The 24,416-nt window shown below is 47.3% G+C and overlaps 10 protein-coding genes across 10 annotated transcripts; 9 read left to right on the top strand and 1 right to left on the bottom strand.

Moving 5' to 3' along the window:
* Positions 1-723: 723 nt before the first annotated feature.
* EDB93DRAFT_1139806 (uncharacterized protein) lies at positions 724-2,534 on the top strand. Its single transcript, XM_041449250.1, has 4 exons — positions 724-1,358; positions 1,413-1,804; positions 1,859-1,985; positions 2,036-2,534. Exons 1-4 carry the CDS (start codon positions 1,224-1,226, stop codon positions 2,315-2,317), a joined length of 936 nt encoding a protein of 311 aa, XP_041308725.1. The 5' UTR covers positions 724-1,223; the 3' UTR covers positions 2,318-2,534.
* Positions 2,535-4,208: 1,674 nt separating this feature from the next.
* Positions 4,209-4,976, top strand: EDB93DRAFT_1249390 (uncharacterized protein; the record flags this gene model as incomplete). Its single annotated transcript, XM_041452849.1, has 4 exons — positions 4,209-4,223; positions 4,284-4,375; positions 4,432-4,509; positions 4,565-4,976. The coding sequence occupies 4 exons, from the start codon at positions 4,209-4,211 to the stop codon at positions 4,974-4,976; spliced, it is 597 nt and encodes a 198-aa protein (XP_041308724.1).
* A 602-nt stretch (positions 4,977-5,578) lies between these two features.
* On the top strand, positions 5,579-6,282 carry EDB93DRAFT_301267 (uncharacterized protein). The gene is made up of 2 exons (XM_041456025.1): positions 5,579-6,121; positions 6,178-6,282. Exons 1-2 carry the CDS (start codon positions 5,728-5,730, stop codon positions 6,183-6,185), a joined length of 402 nt encoding a protein of 133 aa, XP_041308723.1. The 5' UTR covers positions 5,579-5,727; the 3' UTR covers positions 6,186-6,282.
* A 1,837-nt stretch (positions 6,283-8,119) lies between these two features.
* On the top strand, positions 8,120-9,212 carry EDB93DRAFT_1249388 (uncharacterized protein; the record flags this gene model as incomplete). Its single annotated transcript, XM_041452848.1, has 4 exons — positions 8,120-8,254; positions 8,308-8,699; positions 8,754-8,880; positions 8,931-9,212. The coding sequence occupies 4 exons, from the start codon at positions 8,120-8,122 to the stop codon at positions 9,210-9,212; spliced, it is 936 nt and encodes a 311-aa protein (XP_041308722.1).
* Positions 9,213-10,031: 819 nt separating this feature from the next.
* On the top strand, positions 10,032-11,016 carry EDB93DRAFT_301185 (uncharacterized protein). Its single transcript, XM_041456024.1, has 3 exons — positions 10,032-10,610; positions 10,664-10,717; positions 10,775-11,016. Exons 1-3 carry the CDS (start codon positions 10,331-10,333, stop codon positions 10,975-10,977), a joined length of 537 nt encoding a protein of 178 aa, XP_041308721.1. The 5' UTR covers positions 10,032-10,330; the 3' UTR covers positions 10,978-11,016.
* Positions 11,017-11,569: 553 nt separating this feature from the next.
* Positions 11,570-12,272, top strand: EDB93DRAFT_1224928 (uncharacterized protein; the record flags this gene model as incomplete). Its single annotated transcript, XM_041451201.1, has 2 exons — positions 11,570-11,933; positions 11,987-12,272. The coding sequence occupies 2 exons, from the start codon at positions 11,570-11,572 to the stop codon at positions 12,043-12,045; spliced, it is 423 nt and encodes a 140-aa protein (XP_041308720.1). The 3' UTR covers positions 12,046-12,272.
* A 44-nt stretch (positions 12,273-12,316) lies between these two features.
* EDB93DRAFT_1139738 (MFS general substrate transporter) lies at positions 12,317-15,447 on the top strand. The gene is made up of 22 exons (XM_041449249.1): positions 12,317-12,514; positions 12,573-12,680; positions 12,732-12,757; positions 12,816-12,941; positions 12,997-13,034; positions 13,101-13,110; positions 13,157-13,210; positions 13,265-13,291; positions 13,343-13,351; positions 13,401-13,490; positions 13,542-13,723; positions 13,783-13,800; positions 13,855-13,927; positions 13,977-14,027; positions 14,095-14,173; positions 14,223-14,266; positions 14,319-14,616; positions 14,678-14,705; positions 14,752-14,825; positions 14,880-14,965; positions 15,021-15,207; positions 15,260-15,447. Exons 2-22 carry the CDS (start codon positions 12,642-12,644, stop codon positions 15,311-15,313), a joined length of 1,593 nt encoding a protein of 530 aa, XP_041308719.1. The 5' UTR covers positions 12,317-12,514; positions 12,573-12,641; the 3' UTR covers positions 15,314-15,447.
* A 266-nt stretch (positions 15,448-15,713) lies between these two features.
* Positions 15,714-18,111, bottom strand: EDB93DRAFT_1327749 (uncharacterized protein). The gene is made up of 4 exons (XM_041455098.1): positions 16,738-18,111; positions 16,584-16,672; positions 16,344-16,530; positions 15,714-16,293 (listed from the first exon to the last, which is right to left on the bottom strand). Exons 1-4 carry the CDS (start codon positions 18,014-18,016, stop codon positions 16,208-16,210), a joined length of 1,641 nt encoding a protein of 546 aa, XP_041308718.1. The 5' UTR covers positions 18,017-18,111; the 3' UTR covers positions 15,714-16,207.
* Positions 18,112-18,180: 69 nt separating this feature from the next.
* Positions 18,181-19,875, top strand: EDB93DRAFT_1139733 (mitochondrial carrier). The gene is made up of 5 exons (XM_041449248.1): positions 18,181-18,316; positions 18,393-18,561; positions 18,623-18,778; positions 18,830-19,005; positions 19,060-19,875. Exons 2-5 carry the CDS (start codon positions 18,469-18,471, stop codon positions 19,658-19,660), a joined length of 1,026 nt encoding a protein of 341 aa, XP_041308717.1. The 5' UTR covers positions 18,181-18,316; positions 18,393-18,468; the 3' UTR covers positions 19,661-19,875.
* A 1,409-nt stretch (positions 19,876-21,284) lies between these two features.
* On the top strand, positions 21,285-24,357 carry EDB93DRAFT_1224916 (CHAT domain-containing protein; the record flags this gene model as incomplete). Its single annotated transcript, XM_041451200.1, has 2 exons — positions 21,285-23,875; positions 23,927-24,357. One exon carries the CDS (start codon positions 21,285-21,287, stop codon positions 23,865-23,867), a length of 2,583 nt encoding a protein of 860 aa, XP_041308716.1. The 3' UTR covers positions 23,868-23,875; positions 23,927-24,357.
* Between the last annotated feature and the right edge of the window lie 59 nt (positions 24,358-24,416).

The following is a 24,416-nucleotide window of genomic DNA, read 5'->3' as shown; positions in this document are numbered from 1 at the left end:
CATCTACCGCCCTATTCCGCCCGAGTAAAAAATGCGCGTTCGGAACCGCTGTACCGCAGACCGCAATGACAACGAACCCACTGCATTTCTAACGTTCCATCACGATCAGGCAGCCACGAGTACCAAACTCTCCTCGTAGACTCTGATAATATCCGCCAACTACTACAGAATAGCTCTGCTAAAAATATAAATATGAATTGCATCTATGGTGACTCGTGTCGGTGTACTGCTCCAAAGAACAAATCTACGACATCGACGGAGTGTTAGCCAGGTCTGGTCCAATCAATGAAGCGTGAATTTGCAATTCACAGGAACCGCGGAGTTTAAATTCAAATATGGTAGTACTTTGTATGTAAGTTACCACAAAAACATGACTTTTTATGTAATCACTCATGATGTCCTCGCTCGATCATGATCGAAGATCGGCGCCGCCTGCTTCTCCCTGCAAAAATGAGGAAATGCTGTATGGAATCTGTCAACGGGTCAGAGATCTCTTCGTTGAGTTACTTTGCACCGAGTTTGTACCTGTACGTACGCCGAGATGTGTCGCAACGAGATCTTTGTACCGAGTTCAACACTCCTTGCACCGAGTTTGTCGCACTGAGTGACGGAGCGATGCGTCATACACCGAGTTACTAATGCGCAACCGGGGTATGTCACGTTGCGAGCGGAGTTTAAAAAATAACTCGGTGTGAATTGTGTCCGCGGAACGTTCAACACCACCTTCACATGATAGAAATCCCAAACAAGCTTGGCAAAATGTTTGAACGTGAGTGCTCCACAGCACACAAGTATCTATAGGGTTTGCTATCTCTTGCGCACACTCAAAAGCGATGATTGTAGCGTCGGATCAGGAAAACCGGGTGTGTGCGTCAATACTGCCTTCATGTAGTCCTATTGACCAATTGTTGTGAATTCGAACAACCCGAGACAGACTATAGAATACTTTGTGCGACTTCTCGCACTACCTTTAGCTCAGGCTGCTCAGCCCGTAGATATCGAAAGCTTAAGCGCCAAGTGAGGCAAAAAGCCAAAGCCAAAGGGCGCCAGCGGCCAGCGCCAAAAAAACACAGGATTGAACAAGGTTTCAACGTTGATTCTAACGTACAGATAAGATGACCTAAAATTGATCAGTGCTAATCTTTCGAGCGATGGAGCATGGATGCACCAGTATAAAGAGCGGGCGAGAGTAGCATTTGTCTACAGTTCAGTCTCAATCCAAGATGTCAATCCTCACTATCCCGAAGCTTGCAGATGAGCTCTTCTTGCGACCCATCGTAATATCGATGAACAGCTTGGCCCTGTCAACCCTCATGACCTATGTCATGTCCGCCAACGCAAGTATCGACTGGAGACCGGTACGCTCATTAATTTGATACTAGAAAATATCGCTGATGCAAGTGTCTTCACAGATAACCATCTGTGTCACGTCGGATATCCTTGCCATGGGCGCTGACCACCTCAAAGATAAAGAAGAAGAATTTTCGTCAGATCGCAATACCACCAAAAACCCACGCCTCGCCTCTTGGTTTATGTATGCACGAACATTCCTCGCCGTCAGCGCTGTGCTTCTTGCATTTGCACTATCTCAGTGTCCCATTTCGACGCTCCTCACCACGGCAACTTTCGTCGCTCCTGCCTTGCTCTGGACCACTCCGATCAGTTTCAAGAAGTTTTGGCTGATCTCGAGGCGCTTATCCGGGAGGTTTTCCGGAGACAAGCGCCAGCCTTCCACCTCTGCGCCTGTCCTGGTCATCAAACGCATCCCTGGCATGAAAGCCATTTTTAATGGGATAATTCGAGGGTACGTCTGCATGTTCGCCTTGAACGATGCACACGTAAACTAATGCTTTTTCAGATGTGGCATCTACACTGTAGTCTTCTCCGTTTTGTCAGGGTCAGGCAATATGACCAACACGTTGCCGTCTTTATGGAACGTCGTTCAACTGATAGTCTGGTCGACCGTCAACCGCTCATGCCACGCTGTAAGTAGACAGTACATGATCACTTCATTTGACCCTGACCGTGTCTATAGATCATGACCGATGTCCGCGATTTCGAAGATGATATGAAGGCCGGGGTCCCCACTATACCCGTCCTTCTCGGTTCGATACTCAAAACGAAGGTCATATTGACGGCTTGTCATATGGTGGTCATGTTGACCTTCATTGAGAACCCATATATTATGGGAAGCTGTCTATTTGCTTCAGCTCTGGTGTGGATGCTTAGCAAACGCTCGCCGAAAAAGGCGTTCTTGTTTAGCTCTCATTCACAGTCTTTGTTTATTATGTGGTACCTTTTGACGACCCATATCTAGCTCCTGTCGGCAGTATCTTCTGCGACAAAATATTCACAAGTATCTTAGTAATATTTATAGATTGGTAACTGGTTGTCGAAGGACACATTCATACTTACGTAGATACTTGCCTTAGACCGCTCAGTGGCATAAGCTCAATTTCCTAGCTATAAACCAAGTTCTTCATAATGTTAAAACGCAATACGATTCTTTATCAGCATCGTCACGCATAATTACCCTGTCACTGATATCAGTCGGCATCCGTCATGTTCAAGCTGAACGAAAATATGAGTACTGAGTGCTCGCACCACCAAAATCATGTACTTAGTTGTGTCGATTACAACCTGTGCTCGAATATCACGTGTAGAATACGAACAAACGCGGTCACGTGCGATGCCTTTCCACTGACTTCGAGAGTCCGAGTCATGCTCATTGCTCACTTCGACAAGCTCCAGGCTGTTTTGCATACGCCAGTTTTACTAAAATGGAACCCAGCCTAAGACAAGAGTGTGAGTGAAGACTATCCGTTTCAAGATCACGATTTAGTTGACCCAGCTCTCTTTGTCCAGCGCACTTACCTTCACTTACTATGGTGTCCTCATGTAGTACAGTACGCCCGGCTTTATGTTCTATATGTTTACTAACAACATTATAGACTAGGTATTAGGTGTTAATAAATGTGTTCCGTCAGCTGCGTTACAAGTGAAGATTTCAGATACCTCTGTTGGGAAGCGTGTGGAGCTTGGTAGTTAAGAGCGTTAGTTTGTGCTGCGAGAGGCGAAGTGTGAGGTAGGTGTTATTGCTCGTGCAAAATATGTTGACTTCTGAGCACATAGCCACTCCTGGAGCGCAGCTATAGTCACATCGGATGTACGCATAATCTCTCATGGTTCTTGTCCGCGCAGGAGTCTCACATGCGCACAACCACTTTTTTCACCGACCAGGTTCAAGATGCTGCGTCTTTGAAGGCCGTGGGACACCTGCACTTGCGTCACCATACGGGATCGGCATACTGGTGATCAGCCCGTCTATGAGGCAACCCCTCGATAGATTCAAATTTTGAACTTTGCGCTCATCTGTCAGTGTCTGTATGGTTGCACGGTCTCTCTAAGAATGCATACTGCGTTTGCTTCCGTATACATGCACGACTCGGGCATACTTGCTAGTACGTTATGTTATACCTTTCCCTGGTATTCCCTCATGCTTACATTCATATAACTCGAAGGATGTCTACCGCGAACTCGACAAGTCCCATGTACTGTCTAGCATTAGACAGTAGCAATAGACAAAAATTTACCGACCTGCACGGACTCTATCAGTGACGTGTCCGATCTCATTACTTCGACCATCTTACCTCTGAACTTGACATTTCTCACGCAATCATGCATACAAGGGCCAAACTCTCAAAGCCCCATGCTTGGACATGCAAAACACCTAGTGACTTGAGGGATTGGTCGAGTGATTGCCTGTTGCATGGCGTGGGCCGGTCACGACGACAAAGACCTCCAAAACCCTGTCGGACCTCGGCGTCAAGCAATTTGACATCCATCCCAGTCTTTATTCAACTCTCCACATCGAGTGGATCTCCATTGACATGACTTATCTTTGGAAAATAACTCGATCCTCGTATTTACTGACGCTTAACAGAATCAAGCCTTCAAACCGATGCGGTTGCTTCAAGAACAATGCACTCATGCATTACATAGCCCACAGCTACCAGTAGCCTCAAAGCATCCCTATACAAACGCCACAAGCGGCTGTCAACCGCAAAGCACAGTGGAACGACCACCGAGAATCGTTTATATACCTCCCCCAATACCTACCCAGTACCATCATCACCCCAAGTTGAATCATACATTCACCTCAGGCAGAATTAAATAGTACCATCACTCATATTCTTCTATACCAAATCATGTCAAAGACAAAGGTAAGCCGGATCACACGCATACCTGACTGGATGACTGACTCGGACTTTCGGAATATCTAGACCTACGTTTGCTCTACTGGAGGACCTTTCTGCAACGCAACTTTTAGCAGGTTCACCGATTTCAAGAGGCACGAAGCCCTGCATTCAACAAAGTACGTGTTTCTCCTCTGTGGTCGACAGCTCAACTCACTTAAATTCACTCACGCAGTGGGTACTTGTGCACCTGGCCTGGGTGCGATTTTGCGACTATGACGAAATCTAACTACAAAATTCATTCTGCTAAACAGTATGTATTCATTCATCGCCGTCATTAATCCCACCTGATCAGCAATGTATTTTAGTACGGGCGAGCAACGCTATATCTGTCCTCACGATGATTGTGACTACAAAACTCACGACCCTGCGCAGCTCACGCGTCACCGCCAGAAAAAACATGGGTACATTCCTCATGCGCGCGGTCGTGGTGCCCCCTCCGCAAAAGGGTCGGGCGCAACTGAGTCGTCGTCCCAGTCTCACCCCCCTGTGCAGCCCCTGCCCTCTGGTTACCAATACCCCACTCAATACCAGCCTCCCCAACCTGTCTACAACCAGTCTTTGGGAGTCTTATACGGCTCGGCAGGTACCGCGGACGACTCTGTCATGTATACCGGATCCGCGATAGCCCCAAATGGGTGGACTGAGGGATGCATGTGTCCTGAATTGATGCAGCGACGCCCTTCGGAGATGCCGGGGTATGAATATAGGCGTTATTAGATTTGCATGATCTCAAGAATCGAGAATCATTTTGTATTAAGTACCTCTTTCTTGGCAATGATGTATTTTCTTTGGTTTGTTTATTCTGCGCACCAAATCACTTGATTATATCTTATCATTTATCACTTTGCGATGTTTTTCCCTAGAGGCTATATTATACATTCTTTTTGCATGTGATCCCTTCTAAGTTATGTTATGAATCCTTCAAGTGCGAGTCAGTCGCGTTCAACTTTCCCTCGTATAGACTACGTGCTCGCGGAGATTAAAATATGGGCACACAATGTCCATCTCAATACACCCACTGACGATTCCATGACATACGTCTTTTGCCCTGCGCCTTCCGAAACCAAATACACTCCTCATCAGATATCAGTCTTTGAGCACTATACAGAATCGCCATACCGAGGTGGAGAAATATTCAGTCACCCTGAAGATTGCCGAGATACTTGTTGATATGGCGCAGACACATTCCAATCCTATAGGCGGGTTTGTCAGCCGCACAGACTACACCATTGGACCAACTGTATAGTGGAGCAAGTTTTTCAAGGGACGCGTGCCAGTGAGTCTTTGCCGCATTTTGCATATTTATTACATCTGGATAGGCAAATTTCATTCTGATAGATGTCACCCCATCGATCCATACAAAACTACAAAGGAAGACATTCTCGCTTGCTACGACAAAGAGATATACTGGTACTGGTACTATATACATGCCCCCGCGTCCAATATTGATTCTGACTGATCCAAACTCATGTCTCTCGAAGATTTTGTGCAGCAGCTACGTCAGATAGAGACCAGCTTCGTTGCTGAAGATGAGCCATTTGTGCTCATGCATGGAGACTTTCACGGTCGGTATATCGTCATGCATGGCACGGAGGTGCAAGCTGTCCTCGGTCGGGAGTTCGTAAGTGCATATCCTTTGGGTGAGCTTTTGGGAGGGATGAAAGCTGATGTCCCAGAAGTCGACGATGACGAATCAGATGAGGAGAATGCACTTTGGAGCAGGGAAATTGTGCGTAAGGCTGAAGAGACGGCACGACAAAAAGGATGCGATGATTTATCAATTTTGTTACGAATCCGATGTCGCGGCTCCTACCCCATCACTAGTAGTCGTCGATCTGTGCGTTGGCGTACTGACGAAGCGGGTATAGGAACCTTGCTTGTCCTGGAATACTGTCTTTGATAATACTGAATTCCTTAGGTACATAGTCACATCCATACTCCCGCGCGGTTCTGGGTGGTTGGCGCCCAAACCTGCTGGGTTTGAGGCTGCGAGGTTGCCCACCCGCCCTCGCAGCTCACATCGAGTCACTTTTTCACAGGTCGGGGCCACTACCTGGGCTGTATTTCTTAGGGACTTCCACCCGATAGCTATACAAGCAGGGGCGCACAAAGTTCAAGATCAAGTCTGCAGTAGATTTCGCCTTAAACCTCGAGGCGTGAAGCTGGATGTACGATGTTTTGGGTGACCGAGAAATGGAATTGTGTTCTGTATTGGACTAAGAAACTGAAGACTGCGACGAGACATACAGCTTCTGGCGAGCAGGAGACAGCAAGCTGCACAGCACTGGTTAGTGACATGATTGGCTTGCAGAGTATTTTTAGTTTTCATACTCTTGCACAGAGATATATATAGATTCACTCCGAGGAAGCGTTCGTCCGTAACGCGTAACCTGACCATGCTGATGAAACATATGCCTCGAATCTCAACGTTGCAACATATAGTAGGCCCATCATATCATGCTAATAAAAAAATACTCGCAGCCATGGCACAGGCAGTAAACGTGCATGCCTCTCGTAAATATCCATCAGCACGTCGGTGGGTTCTGCGGCGACCAGGTCGGGGCCATGTGGTGTTGTATATCGGCATGTGGCAATAATATTATGTTCGGTCTGATCGGATGTTGGTGGAGCCAAAATATTATATAGAGCTGGCGTCAATATATTAAGTTCAGACGCTTACGCAGCAAATCGAACGCGTCTAAGACTGGAACCACTGCGGCTAGCACCGAACTCGAAAAATTCAAGGTTCAGAACAACCTGCTCCATGTATCACCGCCTTCATGAACTCGATATCTTTCGTAATGGGCCCTGTCGGTGCACATATACCGCCTAGCTAGAAACGTGCATCCGGAATCGTCACTGCCACCTGGAACCGAGATCGCAAAGCAGCTTCACCATGTGGTCACAGACTCTAATGACATCATCTGCTCAATTCTAGAATGTCGTTGTCAGAGCCCAACAAACCTTTTCATATTAAAATCTCTCCTCGTCCTAATCCTATTCCAAGTAAACCTTTCTATGTAGTATTGCTCGATAATTTCTAAATCTATCATGAATAAAAAAAATCAGGAAAATTACTACTCCTACATGGGAATTTTCAGGTAGCTAACTTGGGCTCTATACAGCGAGGATTGGGACGAGGATACTCTGCGATAAGGTGTAAAATGTCTCCATGCGAAGGTTTAGCTGACAAGGTAACAGCTAAATCAGGAAAGGTTCAGGGTCCTAATTTACGAGAGGACGGCCATAAGGTCAAGTCGACTAGGGTAGAGCACGGGTACGGGTAAACCCGCAGTTTGTCTCTGACGGGTATACTTCGGTAAAGCTGGGTAGAAACACATTCGAGTTGACTCGGATATCTCCCCTAAAATAATCCACGACATCGACGGAGTGTTACCCGGTCTGGCTTGTTTTTCTTCTCACTCAAAGCGAAAAGATGGTCGACAGGCAACCAGAACGTTCAACAACGCAATTTCGCATAATGATAGCTTGAATGCAAGCCAAAATGTTCAAATGTGAGTGCTGCACAGCACACCTGGGTGTGTACCAACGACCAACTTAGGTTATTGTAGGGCACCGTCTGTAATTCGAAGGACCCGAGCCGGACGATGATACTTAGAACTTCGACTTCTCGCACCGCCCGTTAGTCACGGTAGAACCGAAAACCTAAACCCTGCCAAGCGCTTGGGCGCCAGTGCTAAAAAAACACAGGATCGAACAAAGTTTCAACGTTGATGGATTAATCTCCTACAGATAACATACGGATCACTGCAATCTTACGAGCTCAGAAGGAGCATGGATGCACCAGGTATAAAAGCGGGCGAGAGTATCATCTGTCTACAGTTCAGTCTTCATTCAAGATGTCAATCCTCACTATCCCGAAGCTTGCAGATGAGCTCTTCTTGCGACCCATCGTAATATCGATGAACAGCTTGGCCCTGTCAACCCTCATGTCCTATGTCATGTCCGCCAACGCAACTATCGACTGGAGACCGGTACGCTCATTAATTTGATACTAGATAACATCACTGATGTATTTCCTACACAGATAACCATCTGTGTCACGTCAGATATCCTTGCCATGGGCGCTGACCACCTCAAGGATAAAGAGGAGGAATTTTCGTCGGATCCCAATACCACCAAAGACCCACGCCTCGCCTCTTGGTTTATGTATGCACGAACATTCCTCGCCGTCAGCGCTGTGCTTCTTGCATTTGCACTATCTCAGTGTCCCATTTCGACGCTCCTCACCACGGCAACTTTCGTCGCTCCTGCCTTGCTCTGGACCACTCCGATCAGTTTCAAGAAGTTTTGGCTGATCTCGAGGCGCTTATCCGGGAGGTTTTCCGGAGACAAGCGCCAGCCTTCCACCTCTGCGCCTGTCCTGGTCATCAAACGCATCCCTGGCATGAAAGCCATTTTTAATGGGATAATTCGAGGGTACGTCTGCATGTTCGCCTTGAACGATGCACACGTAAACTAATGCTTTTTCAGATGTGGCATCTACACCGTTGTCTTCTCCGTTTTGTCAGGGTCAGGCAATATGACCAACACGTTGCCGTCTCCATGGAACGTCGTTCAACTGATAGTCTGGTCGACCGTCAACCGCTCATGCCACGCTGTAAGTAGACAGTACATGATCACTTCATTTGACCCTGACCGTATTTATAGATCATGACCGATGTCCGCGATTTCGAAGATGATATGAAGGCCGGGGTCCCCACTATACCCGTCCTTCTCGGTTCGATACTCAAAACGAAGGTCATATTGACGGCTTGTCATATGGTGGTCATGTTGACCTTCATTGAGAACCCATATATTATGGGAAGCTGTCTATTTGCTTCAGCTCTAGTGTGGATGCTCGGCAAACACTCGCCGAAAAAGGCATTTTTGTTTAGCTCGCATTCACAGTCGTTGTTTATTATCTGGTACTTGTTGACGCAGTGTATTTAACCCCTGTCGGCAGTATCTTAGTAGCATTTCCAGATGCAACTGGCTACCAGCATTCGTAGTCAGTGGCGTTGTGGATCATTATACCTTTCCAGTTACCTACTCCTAGACCTTTTAGACGCATAAGCACAACTTCTTGGACATTCAAGATGTATATGTCAATATCGCTGTATCACTACTTATAGACTTATATTTATCTCTAACAAAATCTTAACTCGCAGTCACAGTCGTGGATTTGCATGTCTCATCAGAGTCAGTTTTTTCTACGATGTGTCTTCAGTACTTGCTAATCAGGTTTGATAATTTTATAATGCAGATACAGATGCTGAGGTACGGGGGTCCTTGTGCGGCTATGGTCGCCTCAGGGCTTGGCCATTCGTTGCGAAGCCAGTACTATCACCTGATTCGGAATGCACAATCGATGGATAATGCACAATGCACTCCAGAGCTCACCACTCTACATATATTTCATTCGGAACAGCTGGTGGACAATTATTAGCATACATTCAATAATACTACCAATTCAAAATTTTAAAATCGGTGCTGTGAAGCCTTCCCGAGATGAAACATTGTGCGAGTGTGCCCAAAATGAGTGATTTTTGGACACTAAATCCAAGATCCACCCAGATCCCATTAACCTATCAACACAGAAAGTTCAAAATATGTGAAATGCACCATCCTGAATCTACTCCAGGTGTTTCTATGTCAATAGGACACCACCACAGCATGCTATTCGCGATTCATGAGCAAAGCGTGACGGTCAGGCTAGATTGGGAAATCACACTCTCGGCTTGGTTGAGTCTCCGCTTTCTTTGCATTCGGCAGAATCGGCACATACCAGCATCTGTTCCTTTGAAGACACCAGAGGACATTGTTACATTACAAGGACAGTCGACCAATGTCAAGGACAGCTCGAGTTTTTCGCAACCGCCCTTCACCACATTCACAACCTCCTCTCACACGCGAGGATCGTGAAAAACGTATCAAGGATGCAATCGATACATGGCGTGGGGGTGAAACTAAAAGCCTCCTACAAGCAGCCAAGATGCATGGTGTCGAGCACATATATTCCACAGTGCGTAGGAGATGTGAAGGGTTGACTCTGCCACGAGACGAGGCGCATGCAAAACAACGCCAAGTCAAAATCAGAACTGGAGGATATTGCTACTGCTCTTTCGCTGTCAACCGAGGGCACGAAGTCTGAAATTTTAGAACGCATCAAAGGACACTTGGAGAATACTCCCGACCTACGCCAGGACCACCGCTTTTCTGGTCTTTACACATCTCGTGGAAATCGGGCACCCCATGAGTCAAACGGTCATGCTGGATCTTCAAGAATTGACCATACTGCTCCCATTCAAGCTACACCATCTCAGCAGCTCGTTCCAAGCATCAGTCATGGTTGTATTTCACTTACTTCCATGTTTATTTTGTTGCTGATAATGTCTGAATAGCTATGCATAGTAACGGCGCTCCCTTCTCGAGTCAAGCGGCACAGCAAATGAACGGTCCTTTACCCTTCCCCTCATTTAATCCACCACCTGCATACCCACTCCATTATCCAGGTCGCGAGACACGATTCATGCAGCCAGTGCCAGCCCCAGAAGGGGCTCGTCCTCTTCGAACTTCACAAGACCTCCCACCACAGCTACATGCTGGGCCGTCCACTGGCAGATACATGCCTTACCCCCTGCATGGCCTTCCTGCACCATTAAATAGAGTTTCAGCAAATAATGATCACTCAGCACATCCTAGTGTTTGTTACTAGATATTATTCCCTCAATGAAATTTGATTTGGAGCTCGTTATTGAAGCTTGAAGTTATGAACGGTGCGGAACACTGGACTTTCATTCGCTTTGCACGCTGTCGGACTGTGAATATCATTGTGTATTGGCCGAGGTGCCGCGCGTGACATAGTGTGACGAAATTGTGCATTTCTATTGTGTTTTCGACACCTCAACTTCCAGTGCTGCCGCTGCAACAAGCTCGCAACAAAATTAAAAAATTCTTGTTGGGCCTAATGCACAGAGACCTAAAGTATACACTACAGTAGATCCGATACGAATATGTGTTGTTGTTGTGTTGCTATTCAGCAATAAGTGTAAATTGTGCATTTCCCGTCGAATGATAGTACTTGCCAGCACTGATATGTGGAGATTCGGCGGTCAATTTACCAAGTGAACTTTTCAGCAAAGTCTCAAATAAACCAAATGATGCTCGCAAAAATTATCATGCATATATGCAGTCAGCTCTACGCTGGGCCGTCGCTGGCAGTATAAGTAAAGCCTGCAGAACTCAACAACTCAGGACAACTCAGGACATCCTCTGTTTTTTTTTTTACGATTCCCTCGCGATTAATCATGCCTATCAACACCTCGCCCCGTGCTATTCTCACTTCATTCTTCGTACTTCTCACGCTTCTCTCCTACGCATCATGTGCTCCCAGTGTTCCTGCCGTGATGCGCCGTGATGCATCTGATGTCTGGACACCCAGAATCACCTCCCCTACAAGTCACACTAAATGGACTGTTGGAGGAACATTCCTTGTCACCTGGGATACATCCTCGAAACCTGCCCAGGTGACCAACCCTATTGGCGAGGTATTCCTTCACCACAACGGTCGAACCCAATCCAATCCCATTGCATCTGGATTTCCACTTTCTGATGGTGAAGTCCACGTCACAGTCCCTCATGATACTACACCTGGGAAGTACAAGATCGTATGTGAGTATCTTGTATTGCGATATCTTGACCCAGAAAGTTAACGGTTAATTCAGTATTCGGTGACTCTGGGGACTGGAGTGCAAGGTTCTCGATTAACGCGGCCATTGAATAAGCTTCTTGCAGAAGTTTTTCAATCTCAGACGAGAATGAAAGATTGGGAAGAAAGAGCGTATGATTTGATGCTTGGTGAACTTGGCGATGAACTTAAGCCGTCATGATGAACTGAACATGCAATGAACAATTGGTATCTCATTTGACTTTTTTGATTTGAAAACTACTGTACTCTACATACATTCTTCGTTTACAACTTACATACAGGTTTCGGCGGCCAATTTAGGAAGTTTCGGCGATCACGTGATAACATCAAAACGCGCCGAAAACTCACCATAAACAGCAAACTTCCTTCTGACATGCGCAATTTAGTATTATGGGTCTTTTTGCAGCTGTGTTGCAAATTTTGAAGAAGTCATAGCCCTTGCCACCGTCTATCCTAGCTCTGGGGTATCCTCAGTAGAATCTTTGAAATTTGGCCTCCTTGTTGAGGTAAGAACGACATGAGAAGTTGAACTCATGATTGCTCGGTGAGGACACTTTTCTGTTAATGAAATACTCACTATGACATGCAGTGTGATGATCCAGTTGGCGAATGCGTGGATACGCATGCTCGAATTCGTTGGTTGAAATTTCCATTATGAACCGAAAGAGCATATGAATTGCCTGCCAGCTCAGACCATCAGGGTCGTCACGGTATGCTTTGAAATTGACGTACGCAAAGAGATATCATCATTATATAGGCAGATCAAACAACCTACAAGCGCTGAAAGGTTCATCCTTTACTCTGTTGCCATTATCACCTTCACGCCCTCTCAAAATCACTTTGAGATCCTCTAGCGACATGTTCGGGGACGAGAAATACGCAGGGATCTCTGCGTCTGAAATTGACACTGGCGCTCAGCTCGTTGCTGGGTTGACTTCGACTCTTGAGCCTGATGAGGCTTTGAGAATAAGGTACGCTCTGAAAGCTGCTTGCACATCAATATCGTTCAGAAACCTTTTGTTTCAGGAAGAAGATCGACAGACATGTTATGCCTCTGATGTGTGGTGAGTCGGCTGTTGTGGTGATTCAGTCGTCCAAGCCGATCGCATTTGACGATTGATTATGTTCAGTTCTTTTTGGGTTAGTTGGCCGCGTTCGCTACAGATAAGCGCTTACGGGCGCATAGGATCCAACTCGTGGACAAGATAACCTTAGGTTCTGCGGCTATCCTTGGAATTCAGTAAGGACTGTACATTGAGACCAGCCAAATCCGGTAACTGACGTGTGTCGCCAGGCAGGCCACACACCTGACTGTGAATGAGTAAGTTATCCCTGTCCTTGGTATTAAAAGTTTTACGTTACCTGTTGTCAGGTTCAATTGGTGAGACATTCATTACTCGAGTTTGTATAGTCCTCACACTATCTTTCAGGCTTGGCACTGCATTTTATCTCGGTTACATTCTCTTCGAGTATCCCCAGAATCTTGCCCTTCAGAGATTTCCGGTCGGAAAGTGGATGAGGTAGGCTTCGTATGCGTTATCAATGTGAATGTCAATGACAGCATTTATCAGTATTAATATCTTCGTCTGGGCAATCGCGCTTGCATGTCATGCAGCGTGCAAGAACTTTCGTGAGCTTCTTGTCGTGCGCTTGTTGCTGGGCGTATGCGAGGGGTCGAACACTGCGGGATTCTTGATCGTTGGTTCCATGTTCTACACGCGGACGGAACAGACGCTACGGGTTGGTTATTGGTGTAGGTTCCCATTTGCAACCGATTGACGAAGTCGACTGATTGAACACTTGGGAACCTAGCTATGATGCTTGGCTCTGGTGCGCTTACTATCATATATATTCGATCTTGCAGCCCAAGCTAGTGAAATCTAGCACAAGTATTCTCTGGTTTTATCAGCTTTGGTGTTTTGCATATTCACACCTCATGGTTTGAACCGTGGCAATGGTCTGACATTTTACTTTCATTGTTCCATGTTCTCTCTGATAAATCGCAGGCTCATGGTTATCACCGGTATGATAACGATGATCCTTGCCATCTTATTTTGGTGAGTTTACGAAGCAACTGTTCTTAGTGACTGATCTTCATAATTGAGACGTCTCCGCCTGATAAAGGTTCTTGTTCCCTGATTCGCCTACGAACGCCTGGTTCCTGACTCACGATGAGCGAGTGAAAGCTGTGCAGCGCATCAAGGTATGCCTGTTAAGCTATGATACCACCCATTATCTTACGATTATCACAGGAAAACCAGACAGGGGTAGAAAACAAACACTTTAAGATGGGGCAGTATGTATTTGATGCAAATGTAACTTTCCATGCCTCATGTACACATCTCTAGGATGATCGAAGCCCTGACCGACATCAAGACATGGCTCTTCGCTCTCCTCGCAGCTCTATGCAATGTGCCTACCTCAGTCTTAAACCAACAGTCACTCATCCTCGTTTCGTTTGGATTTAATTCTCTACAGACGACTCTGTTATCTTGTATTACTGGTGTGATTCAATTCTTGGTAGTCTTCACTGCTGTCCGGCTTGCAGCACGATGGCCCAATGCGAGAGCATACGTTGGTGCTATATTCTACATCCCGGGGTGGCTGGGGGTCTTGCTAATCAATTTAGTTCCTTGGTCGAATCGGGTATGTGGTTTGCTTCTGCGAGTCTACCCCGTCTTTAATATCGCATCTTACACGATATCAGGCTGGACTTCTCGCCGGCCAGTACCTGTGTGCGTGTGACACCTGTAGTGTGTTTCTATTCTTATCTCCCTATAGCTGCGTTCCCTGTGCCCGGATTTGTACTGGCATTGTCGTGGCTTAATAATGTGACTGCTGGTCATACAAAGAGGGTGGGTACTCTGCCAGTCATTGAAGTCACTCCTCGAGTGAAAACCGACCTGCAGGTTGTTACTAACGCCACTATACTCTCGGCTTACTGCGTTGGCAACGCAACTGGCCCCTTGATGTGGAAGGCACAGTATAAGCCACGGTAAGTCATTCATCGACCGACTCTAGGAAAGAAAGATATCATTAATCATGTACAGCAACCATATCCCATGGGCTGTGATCGGCACATGCTACGTCGTCTGCCCGCTACTTCTCCTTGTCATCCGTGCTGTTCTTGTCCGCGAGAACCGAATCCGCGATGCAGAGCCTGTTGGCGAGGGAGAAGAATACGTTATCGAGCGAATCGAAGAGGATGGGAAGTGTGTTAAAGTCAAAGTCGACAAGGTGCATCCTCCGAATCTCTTCATGTACAATGCTGATATTTTGTCTGCATTAGGAATTCCTGGACCTGACGGATAGGCAGAATAGAGACTTCAGATACGTTTTATGATATCAATCAAGCAATCTCGGTCCTTTAAGTGTTCAGAAATGGCATCGTGTTCATTGATCAGTGACACGGCCTACATGTATATGTTAATCACGCTGTCTGTAAACGTGGAATAAAATAGAGACTCCAAACCGCTCTCCATGTTGGTGCTCTGAGTTAGCTGAAGAATCGGCGGATGGTGTCCTCTGATGAGACAACCACCTAACAGTCGAACCTTCCGAGTCGTGTTGGCTGAGATCAATGAGACCCTCACTGCAATACAGGTTGGCCTTGACTCTAACGTTATTGAACGTTAGATCGTTAGGTGTCCTCATGGAGGACAGTCATGACATTGTAAGTACATAAATTGTTATATGGTCAATCAATCTTATTAGCAGAGATTTTGTTACAGACTTGTTCCATTCTTGATGATCATTGCTTATGCATCTTGTCTCTCTCTCGAAACTCGCGACCTCCAAGTCATATATCATACTCAGGTTCCACTTTAATAATATGGCGCTCATGGCACGACCGTCTACTTCATCGATATCTAATCGGGGCGATCAGAGAATCGGCAATCCATGTTGATCGGAAAGCAATACATTTGGAACAATATAGAGGCGCTTCCAGACTGTGTAGGGTATTGTAGTCAGAAATATGGTCCAACGATGGAACGGTTTCATCGTATGACAATGTAGTAGTAAGGTCTGGTGCAATAAAAGTTGTCCGGGATGAGTATAAAGTTCGAACAAGAAGAACCAAATACAACACAGCAAACAGCATGAAATTTGTAAGTCTCGTTCAATGGTATGGTTGGTTGCGTACAACGCGAATGCATCGCCAGCCTGACGTGGACATAGCTTCTCTGCTTAAAAAGATAAATAAATAAATTCTCTTTTAAAAAGCAAAGCCAGTGCCTCATGAGACGGGTACCGAAGGCCCAGCACCGGAACCAGCATAGACACAGTCCATCTTCACATCCGGCAGCGGATGATCGCTTGTTCCTTTTGAAAAGTGTTAATGAAGCATCATCGTGAGTATACAGGCACTCTACCAGCATGACAGTACAGAATTCCATCCTCCTTGTGTCCCCACCACATGACAGGCGACCATTCATCCACGAGGTTAGCGAGCGTCTGGAGGTGGCCGTATGCAGCCGGCTGAGGACCACACGGTCGGCGCAGTGCGATGAAAGTGAAGAAGCAGGCAAATACGAAGAGCCCAATACATAGATTCCAGATCTGCATGAATGTGTGAGAATGTTGCGACAATTTACATGGGAGTAAGTGCGAACCTGGGCAGTGAACATGACTACTGCCACACCTCCTAGGCGCTCGTTAACAGCGTCGTCAGCTGTGCTGAATGAAAGCCCAAACATCCAGTCTGTGAACCGCCAAGGATAGTGTTCAATGAGACCGACAATAAATTACTAGGTGTGAATGACTCACGCAAGAAGGGCTTCGAGATGAAAAGTATGAGACAGATCGGATCAGTCAAAACCGACTTCAGCGGGTTCGTCGCCACTCGAAGTCCTTTCCTTCCAGTAGCGCATCTCCACTGTCTTTCGTCTCGAATGACATTTGTGATGAGCTCCGAACAATGTAGCCCAAGCGTCAACGGTCCCTGGACCATTACGATGTTGACAAAAAGCAGAATCCACCACTCAGGTCCGACGTATGGCAGAGCATATATGATGTAATTGGACTTCTCGTTGTGGAAGAACGACCACGTTTGCAGGATCAGCTGGGGAGAATCAAACCCGCCGAAGAGGTCCCAGATACACATGACGAGTGCGGCCCATCCAACGCATGCTGCAACAATGACCCAAAGAAAAATGATGACTTTCCGGATGCTAGGGTGGGCATGCCACGGAGAAGGTTGTGTCTCTGGTGGTTTCGCTGGACCTTCATAAATGTTTATGTCAGACACAGGACGCATGCATCGGAAAGTAGCAGGGGTCAATTGTGTGTGGTGGACCAATGCAGCGGTCAAGTCGAATGGTGAGGAGCTCCATGTCAATATGTTGGCAGCCCGCATCCCTGACAATGCAACCATCACCTGGAGGAGGAGTACGACGCCCAACATGAGTAGAGGTAACCCTGCGATGGCAAGACCCTCTTGCCAGTGGGACTCTGAGATAGAATCATCTTCAGAACTGACTTGTAATATCTCCCGGACGTCCGGACATACGATGAGCGAGGGCAAGCTGTAAGATACAATGAGGAGGATAGCCGAGATACCGTTGAGAAGGGCGCCATTAGGGTTATGCCATCCACGAGCTGCGGTCAAAAGGCGCAAATTGGTGTTGAAATGAAGTCGAGACTCTGAGGCTAGCGCAGAACGCAATGAGATGCCGTGTACAAAGCCTACGGACTCGGTACATAATGTAACGATTAAGTCAAGTATCAGGGTCAATATCTGCCCCTGCAACGACAATCGCCTAGTATTCGAGCCGTCATCCATATCGACCACGAGGTAGGGCAGCCTAGTTACTCCCAAGATTCCGTGTTTGGCTAAAGTGAGAACACCTGCAATGATGCATAAGCAGCTGAAGATACTTGAACATGCCACTCCGACAAGGGCATATCTGCGACTCGTCAGATTGCGGTCGTAGAAATGAGTTCCAGTGTCAGATATTGTCGAGTCAAAGTCCTGGTGACCCGGGTATGTAAAAAGGCTGGATGGTTGAGAGTTTTCTTCTATCGATTTGAAAGAAGCTGCCCTCATGATTGGGGGCAGCAGAGACAGGAAGGCCAGCGCATTATAGATGTGCAGATTAAATATATTTCGCTTATGACCATAGCCTCTGGTGTATGTAGTGAGGAAGTTTATATGTGACGGTGTCACTATAGTAGCCGTTCATCACGCTCTTTCTCACTCCTGTCCAAATCGTTATTGAACTCATTTATTCCTATAACTACAATCAGGTCGATGCCAACAGCTACCCCCAGTATAAAAGCTGTGGCTGTACCCCCAAATATCAAACTTTTAGCCTAAGACTCAAAAATGCCAAGCCTATCGAATTTAGTTACGGTTAAACCCGGGTGATGGTTTACATAACCGGACCTCTACATATGTTCTTCACATGTTAACGCTCATACAGCTTCTCCTCCATGTGCTGACCGCATAGTACACTCGAACACCGTCTTTCTTTGCTTTTATTACTCCATTCCTTATCGATGGAGGCAGCATCCGGCCCATCATCTTGGGATAGCATACCCTCAATGCCCTCGTCGGCGATGCGAGCAGCAAAGGATATCATGTTCGGGAGTGTGCGTTTTTGAGGCTGATTTATTTTCCTGAGCCACAAGAATGACAATCAGTTGTGAACAGATCGCAGGCATGGTCTCCAAAGTCTTTGAACACCCATTCGACTTGACGAAAGTGCGATTGCAATCTCAAGTTCTCGATACCACTGCTAGATTCAATGGACCAATAGACTGTCTTGTCAAAACATGGGAAAATGAAGGCGTTAGAGGTCTTTACCGCGTACGTGACCTCTACCCACCAGAACCCTGCGTGAGCTCATACTGGTCGTAGGGCCTTCCGGCGCCAATAGTGGCCGCCATGCTAGAGAATGCTTCTTTGTTCCTGTCATACAGCGAACTTCAAGACGTGATACGACGGATAAATTCTCAGCCTTTGTCACACGAACTTTCGTTACCTCAGCTTGCATTGGCCGGTGCAGGCGCGGGCTCCATCACTAGTTTCTTACTGCAAGTCACTCACGCCTGGTATACAAGTTGTAATTGATTCTTATTTTTGACTAGGACACCAGTGGAGCTTGTAAAATGTAAAATCCAAGTACAGATGATTGCCCCCAAGCCGCTTTCAGTCTCGATACCTGAGTCTACCGCAGCAGCAAGCCTAGACTCAACCCTGGCACCTGTTTCTCGCCCTCTTCCCGGTCCTATAGCCGTTCTCATGTCCGTCATCCGCACAGAAGGCCTCCGCGGCCTTTGGCTTGGCCAAACTGGCACGCTCATCCGTGAATGCGGTGGTGGAGCTTCATGGTTCGCTACAAAAGAGTTCGTCGGGACAAAACTAATAAAGCGGCGCGGCTCCGAGCTTACACGTAAAGACATCCTCCCATGGGAGTCTGCGTTGTCTGGTGCATGCGCAGGCGGAGTATTCAACTTTTCCATGTTCCCTGCCGATAGCATCAAGAGTACAATGCAAACTGAGGAAGACTTGCGTCCTCGAGGCAGTAATGCCCCCAAGCCAACGTTCCTTGGCACCGCGAAAGCGATGTACAGGGCACAGGGTGTGAAGGGGCTTTACGCTGGCTGCGGTATCACTGTTGCTCGATCAATACCCAGCAGCGCGATTATATTTCTGATTTACGATGGCCTAAGTAGCCGTTTTGGATAGTAGAATGGGCACGAGAACAAATTACCCCGGGCGTATTCATAATATAGCTGACCTCTCATGCGATGTCTTGATGTCAAAGTTAAATTTACATGACATGTCCTACGTGCCCGACTCCCACGAGTGGGAGGAGGGTTTTGTCAAACGTCGGCGCTCAGGCACCTGCAATCACTGTGAGAAACTGTTTCCCCAACGTTTCCGATCAGGCTCTTTTTTCGCCGGTAGTCCTGGTCTGACTGTCAGGGAAGTTCAAAGCCGAGTTTCGAGGCCGTTTTCGATGTCGGAATTGTCCGAAGACAGGATCTAATGACAGCCTGATTTGGCCTTTGCGACCTTGCTAGCTCACGGAAGACAAAAAATGTTGCGCCTTGGCGCCTTTACTGTATCTAAACAAGGTTGCGCAGGATGCTGATGCGCTGTCGCTAGTGCCTGGATTGTGTACTTAGCATATCTGAACAGCACAGGCGAGCATTACAACCATGTCGACATTGAAGGAGTTCTTGTCGAGGATGCAATAGCAGGCTGTGTTTGCATGAGCTAATTATATTGATACAACTTGGTACGGTGTGGCGAATGCTTGGCACCTATGGGTTTTCTCGTTTTCAGGTCATTTACCTGACGCCAAGATTTGAATAGCTGGTCCGCTCTAGACAAACACGCCGTAAAACTGTATGGGTGACAGCGGTCACTCTTGACAACTCTGTGATGGCGTGTGGGTATTGCAATACGTGTCATCTTGGCACGACAATGTTGACTTGCCCTGGCCATGACATGTAACTTTGACTGTTTTGACTTCCTTCACAATCTCTGATTAGGTGTCAGTGTCGGTTATAAAATTATATGGCTGGACTATGTTGGACCACATTGCCTACAACCCGAGGGTGCCGAACATCCGCAATGCGGTACCAAGCTGTCCCCTCGACAAGAACTTCCCCAGCGCTGACATTAGGTAAGTGCCAGTGCTTGTCATGCTATCCTGTGCTAGCTACATCTGCCAGGTGCACAATTCGGGCAATAATCCACAGGGACCCGACTTCGATGAGATACGATAAACGTACATAAAGTTGGTTTTTATCGGGACCTCACAGGTTCTGCAGTATTTTCGTGACCTCCAACACACATCTTATTCTCAAGTGTTAGTTGAAATCCATCCCTTAGTCACATGTCAAGATCCATCCCTGGCCATTTCAACAACTGCCCTTCAGCCTTGGAAGAGGGCCTCAGTCACCCAGAACACCCCCAGGATACAGGACATAGAAACCTCGTGATCAGTGAAACGCTACAAGTTGTCGTCAATAGTATGTGTCACGCCTATCTTCATTTACCACGTACCGATGATTTCCCAAAGCACTCCTGGCGGCACTTTATTTCGTCGTTAATCTCTTGTTTTGTTTCACGACAAACTCCGTGTCAGACCCGCCCAATGATAGCCTCCAAGCCTTAGGCGAGGGGCCGGGCCAACCAGAACAACCCAAGGATTCAGGAGAGACAAACTTGGTGACCAGTGAAATGTTACAAGTCGCCATCAACAGTATGTGCCATCTACCTTCACTCAGCACGTGGTGCCCATGATTTTCCATGACAGATTCTGTGTCGAATCCACTCGATGATGCCCTCTCAGTCATGGATGAGGAGCCAAGCCACTCAGAACACCACACACAGGACTCGGGAGAGATACACCTCAGTGGAGTGCAACAAGTCGTCATTACTTGTATGTATCATCTATCTCTATCCAGCTCTTATTGACAATTTCCCTCAAGCCATTCGCACAACCGATCTTCAGCAGGAGCGGCCTGCCACACCCATACTTCCGTTATCGCCAAATCAGCTTTTTCATCGAGCACAGCGGTGTTTGGAGAGAGATGAAACCTGTGCCTTAGATGAAGTGATATCCCTTTATTATGATGCACTGGGATACTACAATACCGGACATGCTTACCGAGGGCAATTGCTATGTAATGCGGCTACGATGCTGCAAATTCGCTTCGAGCGTCGAGGCAATGGCAAAGACTTGGATCAGGCTATCACGCTTCAGATGGAAGCGCTGGCCTTGCACCCAGTCGGTCACACAGATTGGTCCACGTCATTAAATAACCTCGTGACCCACCTCTTCTCCCGCTTTGAGCATCGAGGCAACGACGAAGACTTGGATCAGGCTATCGCACTTCACAGGGAAGCGCTGGCCTTGCACCCGGTCGGTCACGCAAATCGGTCCATTTCATTAAATAATCTCGCAAATCAACTCTCCTACCGCTTTCAGCACCGAGGCAACGACGAAGACTTGGATCAGGCTATCGCACTTCACAGGGAAGCGCTGGCCTTGCGCCCGGTCGGTCACACAGGTCGGTCCAAGTCATTACATAACCTCGCCAATCAACTCTCCGCCCGCTTTCACCACCAACACAATAGAGAAGACCTTGAGGAGTCACGAGAGAACCTCCGTTGTGCATTGGCTCTGATGATGCAACATGATCCTCGTCAATTACCAGTCCATAGGGTGCTGGCTAGCGTTTGTTTGTCGTTCTATCGTTCAAGCCTTGGCGATACCGGCGCAGCTGAAGATACCGATAGTCTGAATACTGCCATGCATCATCTCAAGGCAGCAGCAAGTACTGTCTCTGGAGGCTTGCGATCCCGCCTGCAAACAAGTCTGATTTGGGTCGGTCAAGCTTCTCAATATTCACATCCCACTGAACTGGAGGCATATGCAACTTCCATCCAACTTCTGGACGCTTATATGTCTACAACATCTTCAGTATCGTCTCGTCACAATATCATGAAGGACTTCCCAAGTACACTTGCCGTTGATGCTGCATGCTGTGCTCTTTGTAGTGATGATGTGTGTCGTGCTGTTGAGTTGTTGGAAGAAGGCAGGACTATCATCTGGACCCAGATGACACGACTCCGCACCCCTCTTGACAGCCTTCAGACTCACGGCGATCATGCAGTAGTCCTGATGAAGAGATTCAGAGACCTCAGCTCCCTCCTTGATAAACCTCCTGCAAACTATTCAGAAGGTAACTCAAGAATCGATATAGAGGCAGAGGAAACCCGGTACAGACGTCTAGTAGAGGAGTGGAATAGAGCTGTAGAAGAGATCCGGAAGATTGAAAGCTTCTCTCGCTTCCTCCTTCCCCCCTTGTTCTCCGATCTTCAAGATGCAGCTCGTGATGGGCCTGTTATCGTGCTCATTGCAAGCGAGGCGTCGTGCCACGCCATCATTATCCTGCACAAGCAACCTCCGACTAGCATTCAACTCCCTACCGATTGGCAGAAACTCGTCAAATTGGTACTAGCACTCCGAGAGGCAGTTAAAAAAGAGCCCGGTCCTAAAGGAAACCAAACAGCGCTGATCAAAGCTTTGAGAGAGTTGTGGGACGGTGTGGTCGGTCCGGTGGTCGAAAGTCTGGATGGAATCGCACGACCAGGTTCCCGACTATGGTGGTGCCCAACGTCTCTCTTCAATTTTTTGCCATTACATGCTGCTGGCGAGTACAGGCCAAAGGGAAAGTCCCTTTCGCAGCAGTATATCTCTTCATACACGCCATCGCTCACCGCGCTGATCAAGGCTCGCAGAAGTCGTGAAAGGTCCTTGTCGGTGCCCTTCGTTGCCATCGGTCAGGATTGTCCAGCTGGTGCCTCACGCAAATTGGATGCTGTGGAGCCTGAGCTGGAGTTGGTGCGGGGACTTTTGCCTCCTCCCCCTACTGTTTCTTTTTCCAAGGTCACCAGTGTTGATGCCACGAAATCAAGAGCACTGTGTGCATTGCGGGACAATACTTGGCTCCATCTTGCGTGTCACGGGACACAGAAAGTTGACGAACCCTTCAAGTCAGCCTTTCTTATGCGCGATCAGCCGCTTTCGCTCCTCGATATCACGCAAACGGATCTGTCTCGGCATGAATTTGCATTTCTTTCAGCCTGTGAGACCGCAGTCGGTGACTTTCATACGCCCGACGAAGTGATACACCTAGCGGCTGGCCTGCAATTTGCCGGGGTTAACAGCGTCGTGGGGACAATGTGGAAGGTCACCGATAGTACGGTGCAGCACTTAGTCAAGGCATTCTACAAAAACTTATGTGGGGATGGCCCAATGAATTCCAAACGAGCTGCCTGGGCGCTGCACCGAGCGGTCCAGTCGTTGGCTCGTGACGAGGACATCATAATGCCCTTGGACCAGCGCATAGTGTTCGTGCATATTGACATATGATCAGTTCAGTGCGTCCTCCCACCTTGTTGATTAAAGCATTCTGACGACTTTACATATAGCATCCAGTCATAGCCACGCCACACCCAATTTTGACTTCAATTTTTATTTATTTTCCACTTTGTTGCCTCGCTGAAGTTAACTGATCTGAAAATGTACACTCAATCTGTATTTTTCAGTTTGTTGCCTTGAGGCCAGAGTTGCGCCAGATGTTATCGCCCCTAAGATGCACTCAGGCTGACGATTTACGGGTAAGTTGCACGATGCATAACACTCCATGTGGCAAGACACAATTTGCTATGGACGTGATAGTCAAGGGTCTGAATTGCGTGAGGGCGTTGGATTTTCTCCCACCCATCATGCAGCACAGAATGCGATATTTATGTCAAGAACCTTGGACCCAGTGGCAGTATGATAGATAGATCATGGACGATGAAAACATGTAGTCGTTAGTTCTCTTTTCGAAATAGATGTTCTGGCCTGCTGTCTCCTGCTATCTATGCCTGATGCCATGCATATGGCGTGTGGGCCGCTTTCTTCCTCATGTCATTG

Source organism: Suillus bovinus (genome assembly GCF_016758785.1).
Source record: "Suillus bovinus strain UH-Sbo-P2 chromosome Unknown EDB93scaffold_20, whole genome shotgun sequence".
Lineage (NCBI taxonomy): Eukaryota > Fungi > Basidiomycota > Agaricomycetes > Boletales > Suillaceae > Suillus > Suillus bovinus.
Note: the sequence above shows the minus strand (reverse complement) of the source record. Positions and strands in the feature narration are given on the sequence as shown.